Below are 24877 nucleotides of genomic sequence, written 5' to 3'. Positions count from 1 at the left end.
GCACATTAAAAATCTATCTATTTGTCATCTGCCATTCATTTTACTTTGTTATTTAACCCACTAATGTCCACATTGGAATTTCAAAGTGTCTTCACACAGCAGTGGTTCCCCACCTGGGGCTCGAACCCCCACTAGGGGTTGCTGAAGCTTCACAGGGGGTCGCAAGGCCTTCTTGATTTTAAGTGGTAGTAGTGCCTTTATCTCAGTATTGTTAAAGTTTAGTTTATTATTTAAAGATCCCCTCCAGACATTTATTAAGTCATACAGGAAGAGTCTACTGGAACAATAATGAGTGGCGGATAAAGTTTAAAGCTGCAGTAGGTAACTTAAAATAAAAAATAAACTCCAGGTTTTCTCCATTGAGAGCTTCTTTTGTTTTGTAATCCTTCAACTTTTTATTGTTATTTTTTGTGTTTGTTTATGTGTCAGTATGGATGTAAAATAGGTCTTAAATTGGACTCATAATGCTCTTAAAAAGTCTTAAATTGAATCTGTTAAACCAGCATTTAGGTCATTCTGGGTGCTGCTATTGTGCATGATGTCTCACTGAAACCTAACTAATTTAATTAGTATAACTGGTTACTCCTGTGTTTATGCCACTATTTCATGTCAAAATAGCTGCTGTGAAAAGGGCTGTTAGTAAATTGAGGACTCAGTTTTATGACACTTTCCTCTCTTCAGCAGCTACTCCTGACCTGCAGCTGTGTGGACCATCAGTGTCCAGCAGAGGGAGTAAGACAGCTGATAATCTGAGGTTACACATGGACACTACAGATAGTGCCACCAGCATTAGGTCTCAGACCTTAGTGGCACTTTTTAACAAACCTGTTTCCTGTTTAAACTTCTTTTTTTTAAGTCTGGTCCACTGGAGTGGATGGATTTGCAGCTCTGACTCTCACTTCAAGTGTTCAAAGTGAGCTGAAAGAGCCTGAGCTTTGGACAGTGTATCACTCACTTTACACCAGCTGACAGGTACATTGGATCACAGGCACTCAGACAGGTCAGGCTGATAACGCTGTCTTTTAAAGCATTTCGCTGCTGCCAAACGGACTCCACGGCCTGTCGGAGGAATAATGCTCCTGAGACTTCTTACATAGTTCCCAGGTCATGCACGTGTTCTGCAGCAAGAGGCTGAGCTTCCTGTAAGAGATCAAGAAAAGGCCTCCAAATACTTAAAATAGTTCATGCGCCATGAGGGAATATGTCGATGATTATATAGTGACGATGTCTCAGAGCTCACGTCATGTCACTCACCATAATTGTTGTTTTGGTTGTTGCCCCGCTGGACCTCAGCGAGGCCGAGAGAATTAAAATGCTAATTCATCCAGGACCAGAATGGTCACAGCAGCCATTTAAGTCGAGCCAGAAGCGTTTATCACACCATAATTAAGTTACTTCGAGGAAGAGAGACAAACTATCTTTGTCACTGTGTCACAGGCAGCATGGGAAAATACAGCTTGTGACATTCAGGTTTGTACTTCAGTAACTCAGAGTAAGGCAACTTTCATCTGAATGTCAAATCATCCAGATCACTGCGATCATTTCTATCAGTGAGGATAACCAACAAATGTATTTATTAATTAATACAATTCATAGTCATAAGTCATTGTACTAGTTTTACCTCCTACATTTTTACAGATATCTGTTCTTTACATTTCCAAAACAGACTCGGTACTTTGGCTTCAATGTATTTGAGGAGAATTGTTATTTTTTTCATTACACACTTTCCCACCATAAAGACCACTGCATGACAAACATAACAAGACGTAAGAGACGTTTCAGTTAACTTTGCATAGAAACAATAAAAGTGACACAACTATCAGAAATGAGCTGTCAGCAAAACGCTAGCAGTATTTCATTAGCCAAATAACGATCGATGTAGAGTAACAAGTTAGTTAGCTAACATTAACTAACTCAAGATGTGACGTATTTATATTCATGTTGAGTTTAGTTTTTAACCATCTTGTCTTTTCAACATAGACGAGGCTAGCACATAGCATAGCTCTCTGTTGACCGAGGTTACGAAAGGGGCGGGACTTAGGAAGGGTCAGTGGCTGAGATCTGGAAACAAGGTCAAGAAACAAACGTCCAGGTTAGTCAAATAAATGAAGGCGAACAGAGAAATGATAACTTAAACTGTTGTAAACAGCCACCGCCGTTTACTGACCCACTTCCTGCTTCAACTAGCTTAGCAACATTTCAGGTGCGCTCACTTTCCATTTCACCTCCACAGAAAGTGGTTCAGATAATCTCGATAAGTGATGATGAGTACAATGTTACTAAAACTACACGAGAACGTCGTCTTATTAGAAATATTAGAGAACCCCAGTTTATGTTCAGTGAAAAAATGTTCAGTGCCAAGATTTTAAAAGTGAATTATTACATTGGCACATGGCAACTTTATGCTGGTTATGGTTGGAGAGTTACGGTGCACGCCCATCCACCACGCAGTTAGGCAATGGGACTAACACAGAGGCCTTTACTTTCTGCCTGGCCACATAAAGCACGCACTCTTCCTACATTGGCACTGCAGACACATCCAATATGTAATTCTGTCAGACGTCGTTGTGTTTCTATGAAAATAAAACCCAAACCGTGACTTATCCTTTAAAAGTTTACATTGTCCTGCTTCTAAGAGGATTTTATGACTTCGGTGGCCATTAACCCGTTGTGAATACTTTCAAAAATAGTCCATGCTAATCAGAAAAAGAAAACTATTTAGGGGCAAAAGCAGCCAGATTAGCTCAGTTCCTGAAGGAAACAAGTGGTTGGCGATGGGAGTACAGTACATATGGTCGTCAACATTAACCTTGAGATGGCAGTTTGAAGTTAATTATGTTTCCTTTACAATCCAACAGAGGGTGTATTCGAGCCCGCATCTGTGTTTATGAAAAGTGTGTAATAATAGTGACTTAATCACACAAACAGTGCAACCTCTCAGTCAACTTGACTTTGCGTGGAAACTCCACATCTCGGGACATTCTTTTGGTTGTTCACCCAAACCACACACTGTTAACAGCTGTGCAGTATTTCACTCCGACTGCTCCGAGATTTTTTCTCTTGTGTGCCGAGCTCTTTTCCAAAACCACTCATTAATAAAGTATTTGTGATCATGTGGCACTGACAGCAGGACAAAGATCACTGCATGAGAGAGCGAAGGAGGGAGGGAGGGAGGGAGAGGAGGGAGGGAGAGGAGGGGCGGAGAGCCAACGTTAAGAAGAAAAAAAAACAAAGGGATAAAAGAGGAGAAAAAAAGGTGGATGTTTTAAGGGAGAAGGGTTAAGAAACGCTCTCTTTCCCGCTCTCTTGCACACACACACACTCTGCACGCAGACTCCCCGCCCCTCCCTCGCTCTTACTGTCTCCTCTGTAATGAGCTCCAGATGTGCTGCAGAGGATGGGGGTGGGTGGGTGAGGGCGAGGCAGGAGGAGAGGGGAGGAGGAGGCGGAGGAGTGGTGGTGGTGGTGGGGGAGCTGCCTTGTATGTCATGTGCTCAGGCGTGGAGAGACGCTGTCCGAGGGGACGCTGTCAGCCCTGATGGAGTGGCTGGCCGGGGCCTGGGGGCGAAGACGGGGGAGGTGGAGAAGGAGGAGGAGGAGGAGGAGGAGGAGGAGTTGGGAAGGGGGGTCAAAAAGATCTCCACATCTGGAATCACTTCAGGTCAGCCCAGGCCCTGGCCGTGAAAGGTGAGACCGGGCGCCTGGCAGGGGAGAGGGGGACAGGGGTCTGACACTGGACATACCACAGTCAGGGATCAGTGATCAGGAAAACAAGCAAAATAAAACGGCTGAAAAGAAAACAGAAATATCCCGTTTTTAATGTGGCATACAAGTCAGGAAAAAGCCTTCAGTCACATCAATGAACCCCCTATTTCTTACGACTCACGCGGGTCAAACACAACTCAAACAAGTGGAAGAAGTCCTTAAATCCTTCGCTCCATTGAAAAAAGACAGCAGAAGAAATGCTCCTTTCTCCCGACATTCAGAATCAACAAGCTGTAAAACCTCCCACACTGGAGATACTGAAATGATGAAAAGCTCCACACATTTTCATGCTTTTCATGGAGATTTCTCTGCTTTCAGATCAGATGAGGGATCAAACAATTCTCAGACGTCATTCCCTTTCTAAAACTCCCAAACACAAACTTCCATCAAACGACAACAAGGCGGCAACGGCGGATATTTCAGGAGCTTTTCACACGTTGAATGTAAAATCTAAATCTGTAGAGCAACTCCAACTGTCCAGAAGAAAGCAATAAAGTCAAAATGACAATTAAAAAGTCTCTGAATGAAGTAAGAGAGGAAAAGGAGGCTAAAACACTGAATAACTGATGATGGATGCCAGAGAACAGCATGGGGTTAAACTTTAGGAAGCGAGCAACAGCAGGCCGAAATGTTCAATTTTATGCCGAATTCATCAGAAGAAAGTAAGAATTTAGAAGACAAAGTTTCCCAAAGTATATAATGTGTGACTCCGTCAAAGCAACATTACACGTTAAACTCTTCGAATGGAGTTTGGTCTATGAGAAAGAGCAGTATTTGTGAGTTTTAAACATTAAACCTGTCCAGAAAATATTTCCCTGATATTTTAGGAACTTTTTATATAGTTCTGTATTGTGTATCTTTATTCATTTTCAACAATCATTCATACCTAATAGGCTTAGTTTTTGACAAATGTAGTGTTTACTTGAAAAACAGAAGGAACAGGAGGCTAAAACACTGAATAACTGATGATTGATGCCAACGAACAGCATGGGGTTAAACTCTGGGAAGCAAGCAACAGCGGTGTGAAAAAACAACAAACTGAAGTGACTGAAAAGTTAATTTTTATGGCGAATTTATCAGAAGACAGTAAGAATTTAAAATATTCTATACACAAAGTTTCACAATGTATTTAATGTTTCACACCATCAAAGCAAACTTAAATGTTGAACTTTCTGAATGGAGTTTGGTCTTTGAGAAGTATTTGTGAGTTGTAAACATTAAACCTCTCCAGAAAATATTTCCACATGCTATGTGACCGCACCTATTGAGCACTTTTTCCTCAAAGTCTTACAAAAGTCGAAACACTACCACATCGTCTGCCTTCGACCCCTCTCTTTACGGCCCGTGTGCGCCGCTCGAGGACGAGTGTCGACATGTGTTTGTTGACGGCGGAGGTTATGAGGGGCCACGGAGAAGAAACACCTTGTATGACAGCCGCGGAGCTAAACGAGGCCCAGGGGCCCTCCATATTAAGGAGAGGATTTCCCTGCTCATAAATATCCTGTTTTTAAGATGGAAATTTCAGGTTGCGGCAATCAGGAAAAAAGAAAACACACAAAGCGGGAACAGCTTGAGGTTTCTGTGAAGGAGGATCTGTTCTCGAGTTGTAAATCTCTCTTTTATGGGGCGTACACGAGGTCCAAGATCATTCTGCTTTTCCAAATGGTTTCAACTATAAACATGCTTATTTCTTATAGTTTGTGAAGCATGATTTAAGTCTCCATTGCAATGTAGCAATCGTATATTTTTGTTATGGTGATTTAAAAACCTTCCAACCACGAAGAGTCACTCCAAAAATTGGCGTTTTCCCCTCCTTTGTTGAATTGGACACTGTGCCATTGCATTGCTTGAAATGCATTTTTATTCATATACAAGTTTTTTTATTCTGTTACAAATAAAGGATATCATAGGAAATTAAGAGAATCTACTGGTTTTTGGATTCAGAAATACATTAGCCTCTCCTTTATATTGGACTATTACATGAAAATGTTGCTCGTCAGTGGTATAACATGGAAAGAAATGTGGGAAGAAAAAAAACAAAACTAACTCTTTTTAAAGAAATTGCATAAATGTCAGAAGTCCTTGGCGGTTTGTCGTTGGTTTTAAAAGAGAGAGAGAGAAAAAAAAAGTGTTGTTGATCCCAAATTTGGTGTGTAATTGTATCCAACACCACAGCCAAAGGGACAAAGGGAACTCCACGTAGTCCATGCACGAGTCTCCGCCGAGAACAAGTTCTCTGATTGAAAACTCTCCATTTCAGTCACAATCACAAAGTAAAACTACGCAGATATTCGGATACAGCATCCAATAGATGTCTTTTTTTTGTACAAACAATAGTTCAGTGATGCTCAGGAGGATAAAAAAAAAGGGAAAATCCTGCCATCACTCCAACATTTTTTGCATATAGGTGATAGAACTGCTCCAGAAGGCAGAGGAGACTTCATGATCCGGGGTACGTGAGAAGGCGCTCATCCCAGAGACGGCGTCCAGCGGCAGAGAGGGTCCCCTCCCCTCCTCCAGCGCGCAAGCCCCCACCCCCCGGCCTCTCCTCCTCTCAGTTGACCGTGGGCACCTGGTTCAAGCTGTACTCCTTGGCTTTGAGCCGCAGGTTGGCGATGCTGTTGGCCATGTTCATTCCCTGGGACGTGTTGGTGTTGGAGCAGGTGGGCGGGTAGGTGGCCATGGCGCTGAGAGACAAGAGGAGGGGAAAAGGTTACATCACCTGTGGCTGACGGCGAGCTAAAGCTCAGCGTGAGCCGCAGCTGTGGAAATATGGAAAGGATCAAAAAAAATGTATCACTGATCATGTGAAAAGATTTAAAATCTGACGTTAACACACTCACAGCCCAAAAATCCCCCAAAGGAACTCAACCAGTGTTCTGGCACATTATAACCCAGCATTTTCCAACCTTTTTCCTTAAGGAAGCTCTTTTCTAAGGCACATATAAGAATCCAAACAGTGAACACAATACCTGCAGGAAGTTTGTGTAAAACCAGAGATTTGGATGAATATTGAGCTGATTATTTCCAAGATTTCAATGTTTTCTCCTCCCTGACAGCCATTGTTCTATTTTTCTTTATCTTTGTACTTTTCTAATGCAGGACGAGGCTGAAGGCTCTGTGAATAGTGACAATAATGTAGGTACACTTTATAAAAATAACTATGTGTCATATATGCTGAAACTTTATATCCTGACCGTAGGAGTCTTTAACTGACAACCCCAGGAATGAGACTCATTAATCAACTATTTTTCTCGGCTCTGATTGGTTGTTTTTGTTCAGGCCCGGTCGATGTACCACTGTCAGGACATAGTGAAGAGTTTTAATAAAAGTTATCTACTGTAGCTTTAAACTTTATCCGCCACTCATTATTGTTCCAGTAGACTATTTCTGTATGATGTAATAAATGTCTGGAGGGGATCTTTAAATGATAATCGAAAACTTTAAAAACAGAAATGAATGAAATACTGAGATAAAGGCACAACTACCGCTTAAAAAAAGGCCTTGCGACCCCCTGTGAAGCTTTGGTGACCCCTATGTGGACATTAATGGGTTAAATAACAGTAAAACAAATGGCAGATGACAAAAACTGAATGTTCCAGCGCTTTCTGCCACATCTCATGGCCTTCATCAACAGATGGAGTTTGATGAAGACCATGAGATGTGGCAGAAAGCGCTGGAACATTTTCTGTCAACTGCTCCATGAACATCCACAGTCAGTGTTCATTTTCATACATTTTTTTTTGCTTTTTCGGGGAATTCTTGTTATTAATTCTTGTTAAATTTGTGTCTTTCTTTCCTTTTTCCCAGTTTTTTGTCTTCGTACTAAAGTGTGTTTTTTCACCTCTCGTCTCTCTTTCTTGGCTTTCTTACAAAACAGCCGTGTCTCTCCATCCATGATTTATTGACTTGTTTGTTGTTTTTTTTAAACCAAAAATGCCATAAATTTGGGCAGCCTTTGTTTTTAAGTTCATGCCAGTAGTCAATTTACAGAGGCTAAATGTTCGCTGTGTTTTGGTAAGCATCTTGTCTGCTTTTGTTGTTGTCAAATTGATGTCCTCTGAGATAGAGAGATACTTTATTGATCCCCAGGGGGAAATTCACACTTATCATATAATATAATTATAATTACTCTTATCTGGTCCTACAGATCGGATTAAATGTTTTGGAGGTTTTTCAGTTTCAGCCGCAAAATTATTGACTTTATTTTATGACGTTCATTCAGTTTGTCTTTAATTGTCATTGAAGACTCATCTTTGGCAACAATTATCTGCAAAAAAAAGGATGAAAATATTCTCTGTCTAAACATTAAAAATGACTAGATGTAGTAAAGTTTACAGAACGGAGAACAACGCTGCGTTTTTTGTGAAAGTTTAACTTAAAACACATTGGAAGTTACTTTTATTCTTTCTATTCTTTAGTTTTTTTTCTTGTTGCTGTAAAACATTTAATCAGACCAACAGATGGACTTAAAGACACAAAGACAACATGACTTTTTAACCAAAAGCAGCACTTTATATTAAGGTACACATATTCCCCATAAACTAGTTCCCTATTAGCATGTTAGTCATTATAAAGAATGTATTAATGCTACTCAGGGATTTCCCTCAATAAACTCTGAATTACTTCTTATTGATAGAAAATAACAAGGTTGTACATTAATTATTATCTTAAAGCTGCAGTATGAAATTTTTATGAAAATATTTTTTGTCATATTTGTTCAAACTTTCACTATATCCTGACAGTAGAACAGAAAACAGATAATCTGTGAACAAATCAGGTTCCTCTGGCTCCTCTTGGTGCTCCTAATAGTATTTGCAAGAATCAACCGGGCCCGAACGAAAACAACCAATCAGAGACGAGAAACAGTTGATTGTTGAGAGAAACCTCAAAAGTCTTCTTCTTATTCTGATTTAGAACAACTTAATCTAGAGTTAATTGGACACTATTAACGCTTGTGTTTTGTGTTTTGTTACATAAGAATAGAGTATATTTATTGTCTGTGTTAAGGCTCAATAAGCATATTGAGATCATAATTCATGCACACCAACTTCCTTACTAACTATCAATGAGCAGTAATTAGGACGTTATTGAAGGAGAACCTATTAATTAGTTAAAGGCGTTAGCAACTGATAAAATCAATATGCGTCTAATATGCATGCAAATAAGCAACTAGTTAATGTTTAATATGTGTACCTCAATATAAAGTGTTACCCAGAATCTTTTGCTTTCACTCTATAGAAATTATAAATGAGTGGAAACCAATGGCTGCCAGAGGAAAGGTAGAAAACCGGATGCTTAATGTTTTTAAAAAAGGGCTGAAATGTGCAGAAATACTGGCTGGATCCTATAAAGACAACAACAACAAACAACAACAAAAGTGGAAAATTAATACAAAAACATTCAAAAGGCAAAATAAAATGCAAGAAATACAATCAGGAAACACCTTTAAAATTATAAAAAGAAGCAAAAAAAAAAAAAAAGTAAGGCTTTTGAAAACAGTGAATAAAGTAAAACGTGAAGTAAACAGCAGTATTTTTCTTTAAAGGAGAATACCGCTAACAACAAAGAACTCAATGTAGTAAAGTGAAAGCGTACTTGTTCTCTGAGGGCAGCATTTTCTGTGGCACTCGCACTGGCCCCCCCTCCGGCATCGGATACCAGCTTTAGGATAATATACAGTGAAGTGTTAGCACCACATTAGCCACATAGCATTATTCCTGTTTCACAGCAGATTTCCCTCGCTGCCCCGCGTCCGGCCAAAAAGCTCTCAGTGAGCTCGAGCCGAGGCCGCAAGGGTTTGACATTTTATACCGAGTTTCATAACGGAGGATTACCGTAAATCATGACCAATGTAACCAGAGTCACAAAAAATGTTGCCCAGTAGAGCTCTGTCTCTGTGTAGCGTTCATTATCTGGTGTAGTGTAGCAGAGAGGGGTCGCAGGGGTCAACAGTGGATTTAATACGGTTTGTTTTCACATTATCACCTCATCAGGAGGGTCACGGGATCTGGCCCCGCCTCCGCTCACGCTCACGCTAACAGACGGGAGCGATGGGAGTGAGGTTGAGGGAAAAAGAGTGTTTTCATTCAACACAATTAGTCTGGAGTTCGATATGTGCACGACAGGACTGTTATTGATACGCAGGGTGGGAATGGCTGCAGGGAAGAGTACAGACACAGAAAGGGAGAAGTCCAAAAAGAAGCCGTCTAACAGCGATGGAGGAAGAATCTTTTACTGAAGTTTTGGAGAGTTTTACACAAAAATAAGTTATTTTTACGGTACAAAACTTTTTCTACTATTACGGTAAAAAGATATTAATCCATATTTGACCTTTTAACTACAAGTTTTTACCATTAAAAGAAACAGTTTTCTCTAAAATGTACAGTCTGTAAAACTTTATTCTCTATAAATTCCTTTAAAATGACGTAAAAATAAAGGTTTTGCTGTGAGATAGAAACTTTAACCAAATTTGTGTTTACAATCTTTTACTGTTTAATGCTTTGACAGTTTTTCACCGTAAAAAATCTAATGACATTTTTTACAGTGTAAAGCTACTTTGGCTCAATATTAATGTATAAAACCTAAATTGGAGAGAAAAACCCCAAATCATTTAAGCTTAGTGTGCATTATTTTTAGAGCTTAACATCTAACACGACAAATAACAAACCTGCAACTTACACAGATATACAGATTACATAATGTTTAAGATCGTACGCCAGTTCTGATATACTACAGTGCTGGAAAGCATAAAGGAGAAATTTACACTGGAGGAGCAGGCGTGTGATTTAGTGTTTTGCACGCCGTATGTCAGTGCAGCAGTTTGTGCTAAAACGTTAAATTTAACATGGCAGTTTGGCACCGAGAGTTTTGGCCAAAGCAGCCACAAAAATACTGAAGAATCACAACGGAAAAATACTGCTTTACACGTAAAAGTTCAGCTTTTTTTAAGTAAAACAGGGAACCAGCTGTTTCTCTGAGGAATTATGTTCATATCTGCAAAAAAAAATCAACATAATAAAGTATCTAAAGATATCTTAATTTATCGAAGAATATTCGCTCTTGGGAACTAAAGTGATTTTAGATTAGATAAAAAGAGGAAGAATGACTTTCACTTTTACTTTTTCCAGATGTTTTACGGAATTAATAATAATTTGGGGGATTTTTCAGCAGACATTTATTTTGAAAGTAAAACTATAATCTGAAAGGTGAGCAGTAACTGTAACTGTCAGATATGTAATAAGTATAATATTACCCTCTGATAGTGGATAATAGAAAGCTCATTGTCCACTCAGTTCGGTGTGATGGTCTGGAGTTACTATATGTTCCCTCTTGTCAACACATCCCATTATAAAAGAGTCCAAATCCAACATGTGATCCATCTTCTTCTCTGTGCCAACTCATCAGTGTTCCTTCATCAATATGAACTCACACACTGTAGTTCATTTACAAACCGTCCTACAGACACTCTCTACAGCACCAAATGTGGATTCATCCGCCGCTGGAAATAGTCCCCGACTCATTTCCTCCCGTTTGTTGGATTAAAAACTACAGCGAGCAGCCGGTTCAGGTTATATTTACGTTTCAGTTAAACATTAAACTACATGTTTGTGAGATAATGAGCTTGGAGCTGAGAGCCACAGACAGGAAGTCAGACAGTACTGACGGACGGACGGACGGACACACTGCTGGTTTGGGTTGAGATTTAATGACAAGAAGAAACATACAGAAGATCACCAGACTCATCCTTTGAACCTGCTTTTATAGTCCAGTATTGTTCACTGTCAGCGGAGGACGTGTAAATAAAGGTGGAATGAATCATCGTCACGCTGAGTCCAGGTGGATCAGAGGAGATGAAGATGATCAGAGGAGCTATGAGGAGAATGTGCAGGTAGAGGAGGAGGAGGAAATGAAACAATAACAGGAAGCAGCGCCAGGGTGTGTGTGTGTGTGTGTGTGTGCTGTTAACATGTGGTTATTGTGGTTTCAGCTCATGCTTTTTCAACTGGAGACACTCGGTGTGATTCAGCAGCAGAACGCAGAGGAAAGACTTTCTACTTTAACTCCTGTAATGTCAGTTTGTTCCTTTCCTTCTTTCTTTCCTTCCCTCAGTCCCTTCTCTCCTTGTTTCCTCCCTTCTTTCCTTTCTTTAACCTTTTCTGTTCTTTTCTCCTTTCGTCCTGTTTTCTTTATTTACTTGTCCTTTCCTTCCTTCTTACTGTCATTTGCTTCTTTCCTTATTTCTTTTTTCATTCTCTCCCATCCTACTTTCTGTCATTTATTAACTTTCTCCCCCTTTCCTCTTTTTATTAGTACTTCATTCTTTTCTTCTTGCCTTCCCTCTTACTGTCCTTTGTTTCTTACTTCAGTCCCTTCTTTCATTGTTTCCTCCCTTCTTTCCTTCTGTGTGTTGTGTCTCTACTTATTTCTTTCCTGCTCTTCCTTCTTTCATTTCTTTACTTTTTCTTTTCTACTTTTCTCCTTTATTCCTCCTTTTTTCCTGTGCTTGTTCTTTCCTTCCTTCTAACTGTGTTTCTTTCCATCTTCTTTTCTCCTTCCTGTCTTACTTCAGTCCTTTCTTTCCTTTCTTCCTCCTTTGCTTCCTTTCCTACTTTATGTCATTCGTTAACTTCTTTTCTCCTTCCTTTCCTCCATTCTTTGCTATTTTCTTCTTTCCTTCCTCCCTTCTTCAACTAAAGTAAAAACATGAAAAACTGGAGATACGAGGTTTCCCCCCAGCAGTAAACTCCACTTCCTCTCAGTGACGTTACTCTCACTGCTGACACTTGAATCTCTTTTTGCTGTGCTTTTACTTTGGTAGTTTAAGTTCCTCTTCCTCTGCTGTGCTGCAGAGCGGCGGCGTTAACGCAGATGTTGGTGTGGTGTGCAAACAGACGTTACTGGCTGAGAAAGCAGAGTGGTCTCTACCTGTAGGGGGCAGCGCTGCCCCAGGACAGGTAGTCGTTGGGGCGTGGTGCAGGGCGCGGTACGATTGGCTGCTCCACCGCCGTCACGTCTCCTGAGTACGATTTGAGGAGCGAGGCGTTTTTGCTGGCCAGCATGGCGCGCTCGTTCCTGCGGAACTTGGCTCTCCTGTTCTGGAACCAAACCTGGAAGCAAAGAGGAAACAGCAGGAATGAGGTTGAGTGAAAGTGAGCGATTGAAAGGCGCTCGTCTTGTGATGGACGCTACGACCGTCACACACTCTTTACAGAAACACTCAAAGGCCCAAAGATACAAAAAAGGTCAGCACAACGAGTTCCCATTGGACGAATCAGAACCCCAAAGTTTACATTCAGTTACACAACAAATTAAACTCAAAGGTTCATCTCATCGTCTTCATCAGAATACAACATACAACATAATAAGAAGCTTTCATATGTGGCGATGAAGACTGTGAGAGTGAGTGGACAATGAGTTTACTTTAACAACATCCTGAGCTCTTTATCTGCACATTAAGAGATATTTGAGGCTGTGTTCAGGAGTGTGTTTATATCGAAGAGCGTGTGAAGAGACTTTTTTGTTTCTGATGTGCGGTAACCCTTTTTAAAAAAAGAGTTATGACTGATGAATCGGGGTTTCATTTTATATAGTTACCTGGTTTCATTTGCATTTGGTACAATAATCCAAATATCTTTATTGATATTATTATTATCGTTGTTATATTTTCTTTTTCTTTTTCTTCTACGGTGGTTGCGAGTTTCGTAGTTTCTCCTGCACACCTCACAGCCTGTTCTTATTCTCTGGGCATCAATTGTAAAATTAATTCTAATTATCAAAAAACTTAATTTCTAAAACGTTTAAAGTTTTTACTGGAATGTGGGTCAGCAGAATGACACCTAAAGTATTGATTCTACTGAAACTACGTCTTATTGAGAATCAACTGTAACATCAATCTGCTTCACAAAAACAAATTAGCATTAGATAAACATTTGACAGAGAAATGAGTGAATAATAATTCAGTGATAATGAAACTGTATTAACGTGTAGTGTACTGTGTATTGGCATTAGTGATTGTGGCCCTGGTATTGGTTGGTTGTGAATTGAAACTAAGTTTTGTTACACTGAGAAACACCAACACATGTACTTGGTGTGAAGACTCAAATGAGGTGATGATGTGTCACATTTCCTGGTTGTATTCTGACCTTCGTCACGTGGAATGACAATAAAAAGCACTACAAAACTCTAAAATCTAAAAACAGATCAACCCGGCCGTTCTCTTGCCTCGGTTAAAAACACTTCTTTAAAATACAAACGCCCCCCCCCACCGACCCGTTGCTAAACAGATGACGACGTGACTCGGGGGGTGCTAACGCCGCTCCTCGCTGTGAAATCAAATCCATTATTAGAAGCTGTGGGCGCTCGCAGGGGCTCGCTGTCCACTGACGCACAGCCTCAGGAATGAGCCCCGCGTCTCTTTTATCAAAGGATTTCTGCATCGCTCTCTGCTACACATTAATCACAGATGTGCTGCTTCTCTCCCTCCAACATCACTATTTCCTCTTTCCCACTCGCTCTGCCCACAGAACAAACACTCTCACTGCTGCGCTCACAAAATGGCCAATTAAAACACACAGAAAAGCATTCTGGGTACACATCCACTCTCATACACGTATAATTCATATTGATAATAAACAGAAGGCCTGTATGCGTTTAAAAGAATACTTTATGAACTTTTACTGTTATGTAATCGTCATTTTAAAGCTTGTTCACGACAACTCGGGGGGTGATTTCCACGGACACACAGGTGACGTTCCTTTCTCTTCTACAGTCTCACAGCTGCAGTTTGAGTGACTCTCTGTAAAATCTCCTCAGCTGAAGAAGTTCTGATTACATAAATGCAGAAACACACGCCTCAAGAGCAACATCAGGCTTTGTTGGGACTTTTATTGCCCTGGGTTTTGTCTGACAGGCTACAGCAACAGTTTGCCTGAGGCCGTCTGATTGGTGGAGATTCATGGGGCTGTTACGCAGCCAGACTCGTTCTGGTTTTGGAGCCGGTTGCGTTCAAGATTCTTGGAGCCTTAAACCTGGAATTTTTTGGTTTCAGATGGAAACCAAGTCTTCGGGTTCTGAACCAATTTATTTTTGGTCGAAATGCTACAAACAGTTCCAGACTGGTGGCCTGAACCAGAACGAATTAGGTCTGGTTCTTGAACCAGTTCCACTTAAGACTCCAGGAACCATGGTGCTATCTAATGAAGCAGCCGATGTTTCCAGCAGTTTTTAGTGGAACCACTTTAGAATATGACACGACCACTTGGTTCTGAACTGATTTCATTTTGGTCAAAATGCCCCGAAATGAGGTGCCTGAACCAGAAAAGAGTCCCGTTGGTGGAAAAGCAGAACGCCACATATGACCTCAGTTAGTCGTCTCCGTTCATCGGTTGCCAGTTAAGTTGAGGTTGACTCCGTAACTCATAACCTGAGATCCTCTAGCTAACCCTCGCTCGTTCCAATAAGTCAAGAACCTGTTTTTAAATCATTGCTTAAAGATTTCTTTCCAGGAATAACTTGTAAATGTGATATTGCTGCTGTGTTCTTTTATTTTCTGTTGTTCTGAAATTCCATTTTTGAATGCATATTTTTATCTTTGCTTTATTCTCATGTATTTATACTTTGTAACTTTGTTTAGATAAGTGCTTTTACAAATAAAGTTAGTATTATTATAATCAATTCTCAGAAACACTGCATTGATTTTTGTGTTTAAACAGATAAACTGAGGGCTGTGATGTCGGATGGTACAGGAGTTTTGATAAATACTAATGGAGATCCTTTTATGCATATTAATTCTTTTTAAGAATGAATGTAGAGTATCACAATATATTGAATTGTAACCCCTTTATCGTGACACATTTGGCCAGATTCTTGCCCATACACAGACCTAATGAGCACCTGGCTATCAGACGCCCCGACAATTAGTCATTTTAATAGTTTCAGAAACAAGAATGGATTCATAAACTAATTATTATTTAATTCTTTAACTGTAATATTTGATATTCTGTGGTTAAAGATGTCTCATCTCAGTCTCTGCTCCCTCTTTCCTAACCTCTGAAACCAAACCTACACAACCTCCAGAGGTCAGACTCAATAACTCTACTTGCATTGAAGATATTAAATCCATCCTCCGGGTTCTTTAATTGATAACACTCCTAAGTGTGATATCATTCATTTGGCCAATCGCAGCATCATATTTAGCTCCCGTTCTGCTGCATGTGTTCAACACATTTGCCGTTTATCACCGATCTGTAAACCTCTGAGGAAATTAGACATCATTACATCCACTTTTCTGATCACATCCAGTCCTTTGGGGGAGTTTATAAACTGCTCGCAGACTCTCAACCGTCAGCAATTATTCAACACATGATGGAAGCTGCTGACAGGCTCTTATCAGTGTGTGAAATCTAAACATGCTAATAGGCCCTGATAACTGCTAGCCACTAAGTAGGATTATTAACTAAATCTATTAAGCGCTAACAGATGATGTGAGCGCTCTGCTGCTTCCCGCTGCAATACAAACAGAACCCTGCAGGAATCATTTCATAAATCGCATTTTCAGTCACACAGATGATTTGGTCCAACAGGGTTTCCAAAACTTTCAGAACTATTTTTGATGTACCGAGTTTCCGTCCCGGCTTCAGTAATGTGAATCCTTTCAATCTGGGGACTTTTATGGCTTCTTGTCCGCTGATCAAAGGTTGAATCTGTCTGATAAACCGCTGCTGCTGGAGGGAAAACTTCAAACTTCCCGGGATTTAATGACTGACTCCCTGCGTGAAGTGTCACTCTGCCCGCCATCCTCACATTACCACAAATTATTCAGAATTAGGGATCCTGCTGTCCCAAAATAGGAATATTTGGGCTCCGGAGCTTCGGTCGTAATCAACAGTGAATATCCAAATAGTGGATTTAAAGTTTAAAGTCCACATGAAACAGAAATCAGAGCGCTGTTTGCTTTAATGTGTTTGTGTGTTTCCTGTATATTTCTGAATGTGGGGCTGGGACCGAATACAGCAGCCGATGCCGACGGAGGACAGTTGGACTGCTGGGAATAAAGCACTGAGGTGATATCTCTGCTGGCTACGATAACAAGCTAACAGCAGCTACATTAGCAGTGAGTGGAGCCATGCTGTTAGCTGGCTGGCTAACTAATGAACCTTCGCTCTGTGTGGTTAAAAGTTGGAGATTGATTGACGGGTGAATGTTTAATGATTTGGCATTCATTGTTAAACAGGGATACAATATGAGCAGGGTTTAATCTTAAAGGGTTAAAAGGTCATCTTTACTTTAAAGGACATTTTTAACCTCACGAAAAATGATATTCTAATATATTTTAATCTTTTCTAGCTAGAAACATCCACTGTTGGCTGCTCTGCATGAGCCTCGAGGTCTGAAGGAAACTAACAGCACAGTCTGCAGCGACCTCCCCGTCCGTACCTGGACTCTGGCCTCGGTGAGGTTGACCCGGCGGGCCAGGTCCTCCCTGACGAAGGCGTCGGGGTAGTGTGTCCTCTCGAACACCCTCTCCAGAGCCTGGAGCTGGCTGCTGTTGAAGGTGGTCCTGTTCCTGCGCTGCTTCCTCTTCTTCTTCTCCTCCGTGTTCATCTGTTCATCTGCAGGCAGAATAAGAAGAAGGAGAAAAGCCGGTGTTATATAACCTTCACAAGACTTCACAAGGTTGTTCTTTGTGGCCGCAGACACTCTGCCGGAGGAGGTACAATAACAGAACGAGGTCTAAAGCCCCGTGTCAGACCTCATCAAAATGTAATAATAAATAGAGCTCGCTGCATTCACTGCGGAGCCTCCTCAGACCTCAGACATTAATAATAATAATCATAATAATAATGTCACTGACGGTCATCCATCAAGTAACAAATGATCATAAATACATCACAGGAAGTATATGTGGACCTTTAGAAAGCAGCAATTCACTTCATTCAAGCTGTTTAGAGTTTAACAAACTGGTTATTTGTTTGTATGAAATCAGCGTTGGAGGACAGATGTTGGTGGTTTGGTAAAAACGGGAGTGAACTGGTTACACTAATCACTATTATGATCCTGATAAATAAGACATTTATTTGTTTGTTATTCGCTGTAATAGATTCAGATTAATTCAATTATTCAGATATTTTGTGAATATTAATTAAAACAACAGAATCACTGACGTTCATCCAGATAATGAAGGATCAGAAATACATCAGATTACCATCATTTGTTTTTGTTTTTATTTATCCATTATTTTCTCTTTATTGGGGTCTTAAAGGTGATCTATAATAATTGTTCAGCAGGTTTTGTGGTCGCTGTTTGCATGAGTGTGTTCAGATTATAGAAAAGTATAAAAATGATTGCGTATTGTCACAGTTTAATCTAACTGATCAGTTTAATCAAAGAGTTCTAATCAATGACCAACCTGCTCTACCACCTGACCTTCAGCTGCTACTGAGTACTTTTACTTGACACAGGCGAGTACAGCTAATATTTCTCTACTCGTGGAACATTTCATCAAACTTTTTAATTCAACTGTAGTTTTTACATTTTTCTCTGTTTCATTAATGTTGTTATAATTTTTAAAGGTTCATTCCGCAGTTATTCCCGGTGCCGGCCTGTTTTTCATATACAAATAAACTTTATTATTATGTTTGCATTACAATATTTCTACTGAAGTGAAGGGTCTAAATTCTGAATCTTCTACTTTAACAGAAAATGTTGAGAAATGTGCATCAAAATATGGCTCAGTGGGTAAGACGCAGTCAGCGTTCTCTACAACGTCCAACCTGGACGCCGTCCCTCACTCTCTCCACACACTTCCTGTCCGACAGTCAACCACTTTTCTATCAATTAAAGCCAAAAATGTCCAAGAAAAAGAATCTTTCTGTCCTAAAGGCCCCACTGACGCACATTAAAAACAGCTATATGGAAACAACTGGCATTACAATAATTCCAGAGTGACATATTTTTCCCAGAAACAAGTTCCCAGTGTGGATCATACACCCAGTAACAACAACAACGTCTCTGGGGGCACCACAAACTGAATCCCATCCATAAATACCAGACAGATCCTGGACGAATAAAACCAGAATATCTGCATGAGAGACACAGCACTGAGTTTAAAAAAGGAAGTGACCGGTTCTTTGGTTCGTTTCCTGATTACCAAACAAACAGAATGAGATAAATATATAATCCAGCTCCATGTGTTCAGTGTGAATGCTCCTGCAGGCTGAAACCACCACAACAAGACCACAAAATAACACGTTCACATCCAAAAACAGAGACTGTGATCATCCATGTTCCTGCCTGATTATACACACACCACACACACACACACACACACATTGTGACATTAATCTGGCAGCTGGAAAAACTTCACAGATTCCGATTTTACACTCAAATAAATAAATAAAACTGAATGTTTTGACTTTAAACCCTGAAAACTGTAAAAAATTCTGTCGGTCATTCAACAGTTTTAAAATTATTTCTTCTAGTAGTCTGAAGTTTTTTGGAGTTATTTCTTTGCATTCAATCAGCGTTCGAGGACAAATGTTGGTTGTATTTATGTCTTTTATGATCATTTTTAGATAAACGTGACCCACCTGAATATATTTGTTTATTTGGTGTTCACATAATTTAAAAAACTGACTCATAAAATTATTTTTAATTAAGTAAAAGTTAATAATTTCAGATATGTTTGAATATGTTGATTAAAAGAATTGAACCTGTGCAGCGTTTCGTTTTAGCTGATAGTAAATGTGATTCTTCAGATAATCTGCAGGTTTCTTGTTTAATGTTTGACCTTATTCTAATATTAAAAGCAGGATTTTTACTCGTAAAGAAGTTTTTTAAAATTGTGATATTTAAATTTTTGCTTCAGTAAAAGATTTGAATCCGTCGTCCATCACGATCAGAAAGATTTTTAATAAAAGTCTTCAGCAATTTAAAAACCTTTAGAAGGCTTTCAGACACAATCTTCAGATAAAGAATGTCCATGTTGGAAAAAAAAACTTCTTTCGACCAAATCTCATGTTCTTCCTCGGTGGAAGGAGTTCGCTCAGTAAGTCTAAAAGGTTTTATATCGTCTACTCAACCTGCGGAGAAAATGTTTGATTTTAATAAAAATTCATCTTCTTTTTCTTCCAAAAAGATTCAAGAAATCCTCAAAATGTGGAGTTAGGACTTTAGAAACCTTTAATCATTTTAAAAATGAGAGCGTTTAATATTCACAACTCTTAAAGAAACTGAATTAAAAGAATATTTTAATGCTACAAAAGCAAATTTTTGTCTTTTATTAGAGAACTGAGAACAGAAAGCACTAACTTTAATGTACAACTTGTATTTTACTGCTTGTGTTTTACTGCTTGTACACACACACACACACACACACACACACACACACACACACACACACACTCGCTGACTGTCACACACTCTGATGCTGCAGTGTGTTCGCTCTGTTGTCACCATGTCCTCTAATTAGAGGAAAACTTCCCCCCCTGCAGTCTCAGCCAATCAGGAGACAGCTTGTTGTGTTTATGTGCTGCTTTAAAGAACAGAGCGAGCCCTTTAAATAAAACCATAAATACTCCTGATGCTAGTTCACGTTTAAATACAGTTTCATTTTTACAGGTCGGACTCAGAAAGTATAAATAACCTCATTTTGTGAAATAAAAAATATGAATTGAATCATTTATATTTGAGTGTATTCAGCTTTTTACTATTAATATTATATTACTATTATTATTAATACTCCACTACTACCTAATGCTGCTGCCAGTAAAATATATTTTACATCTTAAGAACCTTTTTTTCTTCCGTTTTTATTTTTTTTTATTTTGGCTTAATTTTTCTTTACATTTTAGAGAATTTGCGTGAAAAGTTTCTGCATTAATTACAGTTACCAACAACAAAACTTGGCTGTGAGACAACAGAGAAAGAGTTGAATAATTAGGCTGTAAACGATATAAATTCTGGAGGTTTGACTTTCAGTGGAACGAGTGAGTTGTGCTGATTTGATCAATGTGTGTACGAGGTCTTTATGTTCATTTACTTACTTTATAAATTAAAGCAGAAGGTGATTTTTTTTAGGTAAACTACATAAATTAAGTTCAGAAGTCCATAAAAAAAGTCCTTATTTTAATTTCTTTCCATTGATCAGTTATTGAGGTTTAATCAATAATATAGAGGAAAACCCAAAAGTCAGTTTTCATCCTCAAATTTGACATTTTAGTGTAAAATGACTTCACTTCAAACTAAATAAATTAGTTTGAATTGTTTTTGCTCGTTTGATGATCTGGAGCGAAATATCTGACTGCTTCTGTGTTGAGCTGTTTTTTTTTATTCCTTTAGAATAAAATTAAAAATCAATAAACATTCAGATTTAAAGATCAGAAATAAATCTGAAAAAATAAACAGAATTTAATGAAGCTGAATATTTTTCTGTCTTCTTTCTTAATCCTGTTAAACATTTAGTGACCTTTCAGATGTATCTGTCGGCCCCTCAGTGGGGGTCCTGACCCCCCGGGGTTGAAGATTAAAACCATTAAAACACTAAACATTTTATTTTCTTAACGTAAAATCGAAATTTTCAAAGTAAAACTACAAACCCCAGCTGGCATTTTATTTATTATGAATGTTTCTGTCATATCTTATTTTTTATTTAAATTATATTTAAACAGAAAATGATCTTTTCCCGCCTTAAAATCCCAATAACTCCCTTTGCTCGCGTTAAGCTGAGCACATTCATGTTTTTAAATGTATATTTGTTTGCATGAATCCATTTGAATGTGTATGAGGGAACATTTGAGGCCATTCTCCCTGCAGGACTCTCTGTTGCCCCCCCACTCTCAGCAGCCTGTAAACCGGCTCCGAGGCTGCAGCGCGCTCCGGTACGGAGGCTGCGGGAGGACACCGGACTGCGGCTGGAGACGCTGATGGAAGCCGCACATGGTCAAACCAGGGACCGAATACTTTCACCCCCAACTCCTCACCCCCTCATCCCTCGCCCCCTAACCCCCGTTTCACAGGCCCGAGTTTCAAATGAAAATCATGACGCACTTCATCGAGCTGATGACGTTACAACCGGAGAAAGCTGCGGACACAGACCGAGCTCTGTCTGCTGGGGGGGCAACATGGGTGGAGATTTTATACCTTAACGACTTTTAAAGCAACTGAAAGCAGAATAATGGTTTAAATCTGGTTAATTAGATTAAATTACAAATTAAATGACAGTCCTGGATGAGTGCGATATTTTAATTTAGTTGATTTAATTCTTTTTATAATAAGAAACATAAAATGTGACACAGCACGTTAAAAAAAAAAGCACATTTTAAATGTTGGATTTTAAATTAAAGTAAAAATAAGACTCTCTCCTGGATGAGGAACATTACATCTAAAGAGAGGGAAGTGAAAGCCTCCCGGACTCTGAGCGGCGGGTCGGTCTCAGAGAGCTTTTAATTAAACCTGCAGGGAAACCATCATCCTCACCACCATCCTCATCCTCACCACCATCCTCATCCTCATCATCATCCTGCAGCTGCAAGTGTGGCCAGCACGTGTGATTAGACTGATCTCATTAGCAGCTATCAGTGAGAGTCCATTAGCCCTGCTGCCACTCAGAGAGGCTCCAGCACCGAACTCCGTTTACTTTACGGCCTATTTTACTGTCAAATGTTGTTTTACTGTTGCAGCAGCTCCGGTGATGAGTTTGTGTCAAATTAACTGCAAGTTGTGAAATAGATTCAACATTTCGGGGGACTCAAACCAACTGTTGCGTTCACGTTACTGTCAGTAAATCGGGGGAAAAAAGAGTAAATTGAGTGATTAAGCTCCAAAACGTTATTATTGTATTTAATGTTGTAATTAACTTTAATGGATTCTTTCTTCTGCAGAATAAAATCCAAAATAAAACCACTACTGTTTCTGCTCATCAATCCAACATTTGTTCTCTCAGATTCATTCTGGGCTGTTTTTTTTAAAGTCAGCTCTCAGTGAAATGAGATCCGGTGATATTTGAGTCCCTAACTGTTGCAGCGAAGACACGCGCACTAATTATGACAAATGATTAGGCTCCGGTATTCTGAGGGTTTGACAGGCCCGAAAATAAGCGGGAATTAACGAGCTGACCTCGGCCACTTCCTCCCGCACAGCTCTCACACCCGCACGCTCCGGTTTTCAGCCTTAAAAGAAATAACAATAACACTCATTAAAGCCCATAACGGCTCTGTCAGCCTCTGCAACCGGGCCTGCGAGCGGGAGGAGAGGAGGAGGAGGAGGAGAGGAGGAAGAAGGGAGCGTTTATTTACTCTCTCTACGGTGCGCCGGAGAGGCCGAGCGGTTGAGTTGTTGAGTTTAATCCGAGTTTTAGTCAGTTTCCATCCGCGCAAAGCAACATTTTATTACAATGAAGTTAGATATGATAGATTTTCAAGCTGGGGCCGTCAGCGGGAGCTCAGCGAGCAGTGCCCGCTTTTTACTTCACCGAACTCGGCCTCACTGTTGCGCGCACACGGAGGAATGAGCGGAGGTCGGACAGTCTGGCCTCTTCCATTATTTACTGATAAATTCAAACAGATGTGGATCTTAAAACCAGCACACATGTGTCCGGGCACAGCTCTAAAACATTTTACTTATATAAAAAAAGTTCAAAACCTGCTCGGTCTAAAATATGTGGCCTCATTTGGGTGAACAGTGAGGAGGAGGAGGAGGAGGAGGAGGAGGAAGGAGATTTATTACCCCAGAGTTTGACTCCACTGACCATGTCCACCAACATCACCATACCTCACTGACATCAAAGTGTTAATGGTAAATTAATGGCCGTTTTGAGGTTGGGGGGGGGCGTCAGGGATGATGCATTGCCAAAACTCACTAAAGGATTCCTTCCGTGCGCGCGGCTCTGCGCAGAGCTCCATTCATGCGCTCCTGCACGCGGACACCCGCCAGAACATAATGAAAACAAATGACTGAGATCTGGTCGTTATACGTGAGTGTGAACTGTGTCCCGGCCCGGCCCGGTTCGGTTCGGGTTCCTGCCGGTCTGCGTTTCACTTACTCTCCTGCTGGGTCGTGTCGCTCCCGCTGGTCAGCCCCGGGGACTCCAGCATACTCCTCCCCGCCTCTCCGACGCTCTCGTCCGCCTGGGTGCCCACCATTTCCCCGGCCTCTTCCAGATCCAACAGGTGGCTGACCGAGAAGTTCTTCTTGGCTTGCAGGTTGTCCAGGTTCGACGTGATCGGACTCTCCAGGCGGTTTGATATCGAGGCTTGCCTGTCCATTACATGTGCATAGCTAGAAGTCATGACGCAAGTGGGGAACTGCGGGAAAAAGAGCGGAGCGTCGATCTGAGAGGAAGAACCACAGAACAACCAAGATCCTTTGCACGGAAAGCCTCCAGAAAGCGGCCAGAGACAGACCCGGGTTCTGCCGAGCTACAACGCGGATCTGTTCGCATCCAGATCAGCCGCGGAGGGCGCAAACAAAACTTGAGCAAACTTTTTCTCCTCGCCTCGTTTTTCCCGTTAAAAGAAGTTAAACAGCCAATCCATCCAGCGGCGGCGGCGGCGGCGTCCTACTGCCCGAGAACCGACGTCCGAGGAGGGTTTTACACAAGAGGTCCTGTGAGAAGAAGCTTCTCTTCCCACTCTGGTTGAGTCACATCTGAGCAGGAAGAGCTGCTGCTGCTGCTGCTGATGACGACCAGATGCGCAAAGCTCCGTGTGTGCGCAAAGCTCGCTGAGCGGCAGCTAGAGAGCGGGGAGGCAGGACGTAACCGCCGCACCTCCAGGCTCTCTCTCTCTCTCTCTCTCTCTCTCTCTCTCTCTAATTACGTGGCAATGCCTTTATGTTGTGTCTGACGTTTCACAGGCCCCCACCACAAGCTGTCCCCCCCCCCTCACCCTTCAGCAGAAACATCACCATCAGCACCATCAACACCCCAGTTTGGCCTGTTTTTGTTCCCCTGGCTGAGTGTGTGTGTGTGTGTGTGTGTGTGCGCGTGTGTGTGTGTGTGCAGCCAGCAGACACACACACACACACACACACACACACACACACACACACACACACACACACACACACTGCTGTTATCTCTGTGTGTGTGTTGATAAACCCGCTCCCACTGTCC

At 40.7% G+C, this 24877-nt stretch overlaps 1 protein-coding gene across 4 annotated transcripts; it reads right to left on the bottom strand.

Annotated features, from left to right (window-relative positions):
* Window positions 1–5608: 5608 nt before the first annotated feature.
* prrx1b (paired related homeobox 1b) lies at window positions 5609–24500 on the bottom strand. Of its 4 annotated transcripts, none has more exons than XM_051375781.1 (5): window positions 23807–24500; window positions 17203–17378; window positions 12694–12875; window positions 9364–9429; window positions 5609–6452 (listed from the first exon to the last, which is right to left on the bottom strand). In XM_051375781.1, exons 1-5 carry the CDS (start codon window positions 24051–24053, stop codon window positions 6320–6322), a joined length of 804 nt encoding a protein of 267 aa, XP_051231741.1. In that variant the 5' UTR covers window positions 24054–24500; the 3' UTR covers window positions 5609–6319. The 4 variants fall into 4 exon arrangements, with proteins under 4 accessions (XP_051231741.1, XP_051231742.1, XP_051231743.1 ...); XM_051375783.1 differs by having other exon boundaries at window positions 6372–6527; XM_051375782.1 differs by lacking the exon at window positions 9364–9429 and having other exon boundaries at window positions 23807–24498.
* Window positions 24501–24877: the final 377 nt, after the last annotated feature.

Source organism: Dicentrarchus labrax, unplaced genomic scaffold (assembly GCF_905237075.1).
Source record: "Dicentrarchus labrax unplaced genomic scaffold, dlabrax2021, whole genome shotgun sequence".
In the NCBI taxonomy this organism is placed as follows: Eukaryota; Metazoa; Chordata; class Actinopteri; family Moronidae; genus Dicentrarchus; species Dicentrarchus labrax.
Note: the sequence above shows the minus strand (reverse complement) of the source record. Positions and strands in the feature narration are given on the sequence as shown.